Source organism: Tupaia chinensis, unplaced genomic scaffold, assembly GCF_000334495.1.
Source record: "Tupaia chinensis unplaced genomic scaffold, TupChi_1.0 Scaffold000222_1, whole genome shotgun sequence".
NCBI lineage: Eukaryota > Metazoa > Chordata > Mammalia > Scandentia > Tupaiidae > Tupaia > Tupaia belangeri.
Window position 1 is genome coordinate 79618 of NW_006159697.1, and position 10745 is coordinate 90362.

The 10745-nt window shown below is 35.8% G+C and overlaps 1 protein-coding gene across 1 annotated transcript in view; it reads left to right on the top strand.

The window, feature by feature from the left end:
- LOC102494740 (lysine-specific demethylase 6A-like) overlaps nt 1–10745 on the top strand; it is a gene marked incomplete at its 5' end in the record, with an annotated part of 148416 nt that overhangs the window by 65226 nt on the left and 72445 nt on the right. Inside the window, 3 exon segments of the mRNA XM_027771538.1 lie at nt 5357–5486; nt 7937–8042; nt 8599–8804. Of these exon segments, the coding sequence (XP_027627339.1) occupies nt 5357–5486; nt 7937–8042; nt 8599–8804 (442 nt within the window).

Genomic DNA, 10745 nt, shown 5'->3' on the forward strand with positions numbered 1-10745 from the left:
GACAAAAAAAAAAAATAAAAGCCTGGAAAATTCTCATGTTTTTTAGTTCAGAATATTGAATATTAGAATAAAAAGAGATTATTAAGGCTAGTGTTTGTTTTTAATTGCTTTCTTCTTTTTTTTTTTCTTCCCCCTTTGTGCTATAGGGTACATACACTTGCTGTAGAGTTACACAGAAATAGAAGGAAAGAAAGAAATCACCCCTTGAGGTTATGGGCTTACAGCAGTCCTTGCTGCCCCTATCTCCTCTTTAGATTTTGGGCACTCATGCACATGCACCCAGCATAATTTCCAGGACTAAAACACATATTTGGCTATTTGGGATACGGTTGCCTAAGCCTTCATATCATCTGGTGGCTCCCCACAGAATTGTTACTTTTATGTAATTGTGATTACGGCAACCTGAGATAACAATAGTGGAATAATGATAAGAATAATACTTTTACATAAAAATTGTATCGGGGACCAGTAGGTGGCATAATGGTTATGTCACTGGGCTTTGATGTAATCGACTACAGTTCGAACCCCGGACACAAAGGCTTGTAACTCATACAGGGCATGTGTGCATGCATGCATGCCCAAAATCTCAAGAGAAGAATGGAAAAGGGGTGGGGGCTTGGCTCTCCCCCCTGCATGGTGATTTCTCACTTTCTGTCTCTGTGTCTGTCTCTCTATGGTGAGTACATGCACCCTAAAGTAAAAAAAAAAACTCAAAAAATATATATAATGAAATGAAATTCTCTAACTTATCAAACTTCTATCTCACTAAGAGATGTATGTAAACACTTAACCTCAGAGTAAAATACACTTCTTTTGATTCTTTTATATTTTCTACATTTAATTGTATATCTCTGTGGGGTACAGTATGAATTGTCAAAACATGATTGTAATGTTTGATACCAAATGAAGATTGCCACCATAGTCATTTGTTTTTAACAAAGAATACCACACTATAATAGGTACCTTCAATTTTTGCTCTAGGTCTTTTTTTAAGAATTATTTTACATCATATTATTGTTGTTACTATTATTAATTTGAACAGAGAGAGGGAAAGTGAGAAAGCAAGTTGCCAACTCTAGAACTTAAACCAGAACTAGACATGTGGGAGTCCAGTGTCTTGATCACCGTACCACCTGTCAGCCCCAATCTACTATTTCTTTTTTTTAGATATATATCTCTATATAATTGACAGTGCCTCCTTTTATTTTCCCTTTTTTGTAGTATGCCAATTCTGCAATGTTTTGCCCTGTCTACGTGCTTTTTGTGTCTATTAAAACAGTTTTCCTATGCTTTTCTCTTACACTCTCTTCATTTACCTTAAAAATGTACTGTTAACACACTCTTTAGGGACCAGCAGTTGGAATAATGACTATGTTGCTGGACTCCCATGTAGTCGACCCCGGTATGTGTTCCAGACTCAGTAGCTTAAACTTAGGCCAAGTGTGGGTGCATGCATGCATGCCCAAGATCCGGAGAGGAGATTGGAGGAGAAGAGCTTGCGGTATGGCCATTCCCCCTGAGGAATGATTTCTTGCTTCCTGTTTTTATTTTTCTCTCTGTCTGGCGACCTCACACACTGGATAGCAAAAACCTCTCCAAAAGAAAAGAAAAGAAGGGAAGGGAAAGGGAGGGGAAAAGAAGGGAGGAAAGGGAAAAGAAGGAAAGGAAAGAAAAAACCACACCCTTTATGAAGATTTGTTTTTGAGTTTGAAGTGCTGAAAAAGGGGCTGGCATGTGGCAGGGTGATTGAGGTTGGCTCTCGTGGGCAACCGCAATTCAAGTCCCAGATCTAGTGGCTTATTGTCTCTTATTGCTTTCTCTCGTCAAAATAATAGGTCATCTGGAAAGTCCTAATGTATTTTTCTGTGTAAAAATGCATCATGACTTCCCCAAGAATCCAATGAATATTAAAAAAGTTAAATAAATGATTCTTTTTAAAAGTGCTTAAAAAACATGCCTACCTTATTAGAGAGCATAACTTTATTTCTGTAGATAATATTTTTTAAAGAATTATTTATTTCATTTTATTTATTCATTCATTTAATTTGACCAGAGAGAGAGGGAAAGTGAGAAACCAAGCCACCTTGGGACTTAAACCGTAGTCAACCATGTGTGAGTATCTAGCACTTTAACCACTAAGCCACCTGACAGCCCCAGTTTCTGTAGATTGTATTTTTAAAATACTATAAATACCTGTGTTAACTTATTATCTTTTAAATTATTATGTTTTTTAAAAAAGCCAAACAGCAAATGGTAGTTACTTTGTCAAGACTCATATGGTGAATCCAAGGATTTATAAACATGGAAAAAAACATCACTCTAAGAGATTTCATTTTCATGGTTGTAGATCTTCATGAGGAAAGATGAAGTTAAGTTAGAGACTATACTTCATATCTATGCTCAAAGAAATGAGTAAGCTTAAAGGTCAATTTAAGCAAACTTTTAAAAAAAATTATTTATCATTATTAATATTGTTTAATTTGCTGCATAGCACACTTGCTCATCAGAGGCAGAAAAAGGGAGAGAGGGAAAGTGAGAAAGCAAGCCCCCCGGTCCAGGACTTGAACTGCGGCTGACCATGTGGAAGCCCAGAGCCCCTAATCACCATGTCACCAGCTGGTCCCTTATTACTCTATAATTTGAAAGGCCAGTTTATTTTACTGATCTGCAAGATAGTTATTTTCAGAATCTTTTAAAAAATTTTAAATAAGGTCACTTTTACTATAATTCATTATTTTTTATTTTAAAAATAAGTTGAAGCTATATGAATTAAAAGCCTTTTTTTTTTTCAGTTTTCTGAATTTGATAAAATAAGAATTTAGAAATACTGCTTTTGTTTCTAATAGCTAGAGCACATATGTGCTCCCCAGAAGTACAGATAAAGGGATTAAAGCCTCCCAATAGATTATGGTCACACTTACATCCCTTCTCTCCTCTGTTTCTCTGTCCTATTGGGATTTGGTGTATGTATACACACACATCTCAAGAGTGTTTTCTCTATAGCTGGGGTAGGGATTCAGACTGCAGTTAATCATGGGGATCTGGCCCCAATAAATAGTAAATCACAGGACCAGTCAAATATTTTTATATAATTATACTTAAGGAAGAATTTTAGTCTAATATTAATTTTGTCAGATTTTAAGAATCTACAGTGAGGGGCCAGCAGGTGGTATGGTGATTAAAGCACTGGACTCCTATGTGGCTGACAGTGTTTCCAGTCCCACATCTGGAAGGTTGTTTTCTCACTTTTCCTCTCTCTCTGTTCCTCTCATTAGGTCACCATACTATGTAAAGAAATTATACTCATAAGTAAAATAAATTATTTTTTAAAAAAGAACAATCTACAGTGAGCCAGCTGCATAATTTGGTAGTTAAGATAGGTGGATTTCAAATGCCCATTTGCACAGTTCAAGTCCCAATCTGGCAGCTTGAGAAACACACAAGGGTATGAGTTTTGATGTCCAAAAATCCCAAAAGGAGGGGAAGATGGAACAGAAGGGGTTGCATGTGTTCTTTACCCTGTGGGTGCCTTCTCCTCTTTTCTCCCAACTTGTCTCTTTCTAGCGAGCGCACATGCTCTCTAGCCAAAAATAAAAATAAAAAAAACATATATAGTATAGCAATGTAATAACTTTCTTTAGAATAAAATCAAATGCTCCTTGTCGTATATAATGTGAGAGCATACATCACCTGCACATGTCACATTAAAAGTTAGAAGTTGTGGGAACCAGCAGTTAGCGTAATGGCTATGTCGCTGGACTCCCATGTAGTCGACCGCGGTTCTCGTCCCGGACCCGGTGGATTAAAACTCACGCCGGACGCTTGTGAGTGCGTGCCCAAGATCCTGAGAGGAGAATGGAGGAGAAGGGATTGCGATCCCCCTGGGGGTGATTTCTCGCTTTCTGTCTCTATGTCTCTCTCTTTCTGTCTGGCAAGCGCACGCGCCCTATAGCAAAAACCTCTCCAAAAAAAAAAAGTTAGAAGTTGTGAGACCAGCAGATGGTGCAATGGTTACATTACTGGACTCACAGTGCCCCAACCTGGCAGCTTGAAACCCAGGGGCATGTGCATGAGTGCATAGGCTTTAGGGGAGAGTGAAGAAGAGGGAGTTGAAGTGTGACTTTCACTCCAGGGGTTTATTTCTCGCTTTCTTTCTCTGTCTCTCTCTCTGGTGAGCACACCAGCTCTACAGTAAAAAATTCTCTTTAAAAAGAAAAACTAAAAAACAAAAAAAAAAAAACTCGGGACCAGCAGATGTTATAATGGCTATGTTGCTGGACTCCCATGTAGTTGTCCATGGTTCAAGTCTCGGACCTGGTGGCTTAAATTCACACTAGGCGCATTTGCATGCATGCCCAAGATCCTAAGAGGAGAATAGAGGAGAGGGAAGTGTGGCGTGGCCATCCCCGCTGGGGGTGATTTCTCACTTTCTGTTTTTCTGTCTTTCTGGCAATCCCACATGCCATATAGCAAAAACCTCTTTAAAAAAACAAAAAACAAAAAAACTTAGAAGTTGTTAAATGTGGTAAAATAGAGACTTACTATTATTCACATAATTACAGAGAAAATAATGTTTAGAGAATTTAAACTAGTGGATTTTGAATTTGAAAGTTGTCACGAATATATTCCTAGTAAGATAATTATTAAAATATGATATAAAAAAAGAGTTATACACGGAAACCAGCAGTTAGTGTAATGGCTATGTCACTGGACTCCCACGTAGTCGCCCGCGGTTCGTGTCCCGGACCCGGTGGCTTAAAACTCACGCCGGGCGCGTGTGTGTGCATGCCCAAGATCCCGAGAGGAGAATAGAGGAGAAGGGATTGCGGCGTGACCACCCTCTGAGGGGTGATTTCTCGCTTTCTGTCTCTCTGTGTCTCTGTCTGGCAAGTGCACACGCCCTATAGCGAAAATCTCTCAAAAAATAATAAAAAAAAAAGTTATACTATAATAGCACTATAGAACATTAAACTATTTTTGACCAAGTATTTAATATTAAATGGAGAAAAATTATGGGTGAAATGTATGGACAGAGAATTTGGGTTTGTATTTATTTTTAAAGTGAGAAAATAAATTGGAAAATTATGAACAATAAGAGTAACTTATCAATGATTCTGGTCATTTGTCGTGTTTAGTTTTTCTTGAATGATACAAAAAAGAAACTAAGTGGATATCTGCTAAAATTTATGACTTTTCTGTTTTTTAATGAAATGAATACGAATATTCTAGAATAATTGTATTTTTATAAATGTCTCAAATTTTAATACCTCAAACTTAAATTATATATTTTCTTATTTCGCAATAAATGTACAGCTGATATATTTATCTGCTTTTTTGTTGTTGTTGTTACAAAAAGGAGTCTAGGTAAAAATGGCTTGTCTAATAGTCACATTTTGTTGGATAAATGTCCACCTCCAAGACCACCAACTTCTCCATACCCTCCCTTGCCAAAGGACAAGTTGAATCCACCCACACCTAGTATTTATGTGAGTTTCAATTGCATAAGAAATTCATCAAGTTTCTGAACTAACTTGTCTGTTTTTAGTGAATAGAAATATTTTTAAATCAATACAGATAAGTAATCTTAAACTAAATACCATTAGATTTATCCTCACAGGTCGAATATTTTATATAGACATACTGTATTCCAAGAGATGATAAACAAGCGTTCTTAGTCTATAAATGGCTCATTATCTGGCTTATCTGGTCTTATACATAGAGTTTCATTAGAATACATCATGGCTCACTTACTTTTGTGTTGTTCTTGTGATTACATATGTATTTTATCAGTATAGTTAAAAAACTGCGAAAGTGGCTAGGTTGTTAGTCCAGAAATACTATGTTGGCTTTGGCAGAGAATTCTCTTTGTCACTGGTATATTCAAAAGGATGTTGTGATAAAAGAAAATTTTAAATGTCTTCTCACATTTCAACTGAGATTATATAATTAATCTCAGTAGTAACAGATACTAGACAAATAATCCTGGTAGCAAAAAAATACTTGTTCCAGTGTCAGCTTTTAGTAAATATGGTTCTAAATCTGTATTTTGCCATTGGCTACACATGAGGACCTTAGCATTTATTTAGTTTTGTGCTTCCACAATAGTAATTTTTATTTTGTTTTTAAAAACAGTAATTAAAAATGTGAAAATAAAAGGTGAATGTTATTAAAACTTTGTAAATAAGAGCAAGCAGTCATTTAAAATATTCAACTTTATTTTTTAAGAGAAATTTTTGCCATAGGGTACATGCGCTCATCTGAGAGATAGAGAGAGACAGAGAGACAAAAAGCTAGAAATCACCCCCAAGGAAGATTGCCAGGCCGCAATTCATTCTTCATTCTCTTCTTTGGGTCTTGGGCACTATCGCACATGCACCCTGAATGACTTTTAAGTTGCCAGGTCCAGGACTAGATCCACAATTGACTATGAGGGAATAATATATAATCGTTACACCTCTTGGTCCCCATATTTTCAATTTGAATTTTTTTTTTACTTTTTAACAGTGTTAGTATTTGATACAGAAAGTTTATGAAAAATAAATAAAAATACCTTTTAGATTTTTTTCTCCTGAAATGTTTGTGCCTTCTATAGCTCTCCTAAGGCACACATGAAAAATTTCACACTAATAAGTAAAGATGCGTGGGTTAGCAGAGAGTGTGGTGTTTGAAACGCTGGACTCCTACACAGTTGACCGCGGTTTAAGCTCCTGATCTAGCGGCTTAGTTTCTCACTTTCTCTTTTTCTCTTTGTCTCTCTCTGCTCAAATTAATAACAATAAATAAAATTAAAAATTATTTTTAAAAAAGTGAAGATTCAGTACATAGAAAGACCTTGCCTCTGTAAAATAATATTTGTGAGATTTGATCTTTTTTACTCATTTAATAAATGATTAAAAAAATCTCTTTTAAAAGAGATTTTTGCTATTGGGCATGTGTACTTGCCAGAGAGAGAAAAAGCAAGAAATCACACCCCTTGGGGATGGCCACATTGCAGTCCTTTGTCTTTCCAGGATTTTGGGCATGCATGCACACATTGTCAGGCATGCATGCACACATTGTCAGGTGAGTTTCAAGTTGTTGGTTCAGAACGTCATAGGCAGTCCAGTGATGTAACCATAACACTATCTACTGGCCCCTTGATTATTTATTTATTTGTTTATTTATTTATTTTAAGTCTTTGGCTATAGCATATATGCATTCATTGAAAAGGAGAGACAGAGAAAGTGAGAGGGAAAATGAGAAATCACCCACCGGGGTGATAACCGTGCCATAATTCTTTCTCATTTTTCTCTTGGGACTCTGGGCGTGTGCATATCTGTGCCCAGAGTGAGTTTTAAGCCTTCAGGTCCAAGACTCCAACTGTGATTGACCATGTGGGAGTCCAGTGCCTAAACCTCTAGACCACTTGCTAGCTTTTTTTTCCTCCCACATGCTTAATTAATTCTTCAGTTAGTGTATTGATATGTTATTAATATAAGGAAAAGCATGGGTTATAGATAAAAATAAGCCTTTCAAATAAAGCTTTGAGGAAATTAACATAAAATTAAGATTCATCTTTTAAGGATCTTACACTTTTTAAATGTTGATAATAGCTTAGGAATAGTTTGATTTTAAATTTAAATGTCACTTTTCCCACCTCTTATATTCAAAAAGTAATGCAAGTACACTTAAAAGGTATTCTTGGGAAATAATTTTAAATAGCAAAAATGCATCAAATTTAAAATGTCTTTCTTTAAAAGAAAAATGTATGAAGCTATTATCTCAACAATGTCTTTAAAAGGCTAGTGATATAATCCTACATAATTTGTAAAAATAGAATGTTAGTGCTCAGAATGCATTGTAGATTTTCAACTATCATGATGACAAATACAAAGATACAGATTTGGGGAATAATAGTTATTTTTCTGATATCTAATTAAACATTTTAATTTTACAGTTGGAAAATAAACGTGATGCTTTCTTCCCTCCTTTGCATCAATTTTGTACAAATCCAAAAAACCCTGTTACAGTAATACGTGGCCTTGCTGGAGCTCTTAAATTAGGTAAGCTTCTAAAAAGATTTGATCAGTGCTTCTATTGTCTTTAAATTTTTACGACACTAGCCAAAACTTCCTGGTTTCTTTTTTTCCCCTGCATTCTGAGGTTTTAATGTAGTTTTCCTGTCTCTTTCTTTTTTTCTTCCTTTTCCTCTCAATATTCCTCTTTCCTATGCACTAGTACAGATATCTTCAACATATGAGGTCATGAAGTTATATTAGTTATTGGCAGCTTTTATAGTGAATTTTTTATTGTTTCAAATGCAATATTATTTTTTAAGATGGTTATTTATGTTATGTAGGAAAACAAGTTTGAATATGAAATGGTTCAATTAAATCCTTCTAAATACCACAACCCGCTTGCTGTCATATATCATCCTTAGGCCTTTAAGGGACTGCTGTGCAAATCTGGTACTACATAGCTTGGAAACAACAATATTAAGAAACTATTACGGCTCCATAAAAACATTTTTTGTTCATTGAAATTTTTATTTTACTTCATTGAAATTTTTATTCTACAGAAGCAATTTTGTTTATTAACGAAATTTATTTATTTATGAAGATCTTGGACTTTTCTCTACCAAAACTTTGGTTGAAGCTAACAATGAACATATGGTAGAAGTAAGGACACAGCTATTGCAACCTGCAGATGAAAATTGGGATCCTACTGGAACAAAGAAAATCTGGCACTGTGAAAGTAATAGATCTCATACTACAATTGCTAAATACGCACAGTATCAGGCCTCTTCCTTCCAGGAATCATTGAGAGTAAGTTTTCTTTTTTCTAGTTTTAATGATACACATTACTTTGTAATTATATATTTAGTGTATGTTTTACAAATACTACTGACTTAAAAATTATGACACTTTAAAAAAATGTGAGCATTGTATAGTTAATAAAACGCATGGATAAAAAATACAATCACTGTCTTATTTGTTCTTTTTGGAGGAATGTTTTTACTTTGTAATTGCAAAGAAATATAAAAATCAAGAATTATCTGAATAGCTCAGATGTTGAACAGATTTTTTTTTTTCCTGATAATTATTTACATAGAAAACATTGGGACAAGCAGATTGTATAATGGTTACATCACTGGACTTCAAGGTAGTTAACCATGCTTCAAGTCCTGGACCTAGTGGCTTAAACTCACACTGGGCACATGTGCATGTGTACCCAAAATCCTAATAGGAGAATGAAGGAGAAGGGATTGTGACATGCCCATACCCCAGGGAAGTGATTTCTTACTTCTGTCTCTCTCTAATACTGCAGTGAGCACATGCACTCTATAGCAAAAATCTTTTGGCCCAGCTGGTGGCGTAGTGGTTGAGATGACTGAATTCCCACATGACTGACAGCAGTTTGAGTCTTGAATCTGGTAGCTAGCTTTCTTACTTTCCTTCTCTTCTCTGTCTCTCTCTGGTAAACTTTAAAAATAAATAGATAGATAATTAAATAATAACATTGAATAAAATTAAATTAATTCTTTAGGAAAAAAAAAACTTACAAAAAAAAAAAAAAAGACAGAGAAAGTATTAGTAGGGCCAGCAGGTGGCAGGTGGTTGAGATGCTAAACTCCTGCATGGCAGACCACAGTACAAGTGTTAGACCTAGAAGCTTGAGAATTAAGCTCTGAGTGTGTTCATGCACATGCCCAAAGTCGCAGGAGGAAGATAGAGGAGAAGGGATCATGGCATGGCCCATTCCCTCCTTGAGGGTGATCTCTAACTTTCCCTCACCCTGTCTTCTCTGCTGAGTGTATGTGCCCACTGGAAAAACAATGTTAAAAATTAAAGCATTAGTGGGAACCAGCAGTTAGCGTAATGGCTATGTCTCTGGATTCCCACGTAGTTGACCGCGGTTCGTGTCCTGGACCCGGTGGCTTGAAACTCACGCCAGGCGCGTGTGCGTGCATGCCCAAGATCCCGAGAGGAGAATGGAGGAGAAGGGATTGCGGCGTGACCATCCCCCCTGGGGGGTAATTTCTCGCTTTCTGTCTCTATGTCTCTCTCTGTCTGTCTGGCGAGCGCACGCGCCCTACAGTGAAAATCTCTCCAAAAAGAAAAAAAAAAATTAAAGCATTAGTCCGGGACGTGAACCGCGGTCGACTATGTGGGAGTCCAGCGACATAGCCATTACACTAACTGCTGGTTCCTGCAATCGCTATCATAATCAATTTTAGATTATTTCATTATCCTTAGTGAAAATCCATCTTAATGTGGAATTACTCACATTTTTCTCAAATAGTACAGTATAGGAAGTTTAAAGATTTGCCTTTTGGGGGTATAAACAAATTGAATGATAAAATGTGTTTAGTTACTGGTCTATTTTAGGTTTTTATTTGTTTGTTAGATCTTTCAAAGATTATGTTGCAACGTATATTAATGCTTCATTTCTTTTTTTATTGCCAATAATAATTCTATCATAAGAATATACCACTGTTGCTTTAGATGTATGTGGGGTTTTGTTTCATTCAGTTTATATGTTTTCTGGTCTGTGTAATGTCACTTTATGTACATTAGATGTACAGTACCATTTTGTGGCTGTCCTCCATAATGCTGTTAGGGTACTTACAAGTACTTTTTTGGCATATATTTTTATTTATCTTGGGTATATTTCTTGGAGTTGATTTGCTCTACTATATAGTAACTGAGTGTTTATCCTTTTTTTTTCTTTTTTGGAGAGGTTTTTTTTTTTTTTTTTTTTTTTTT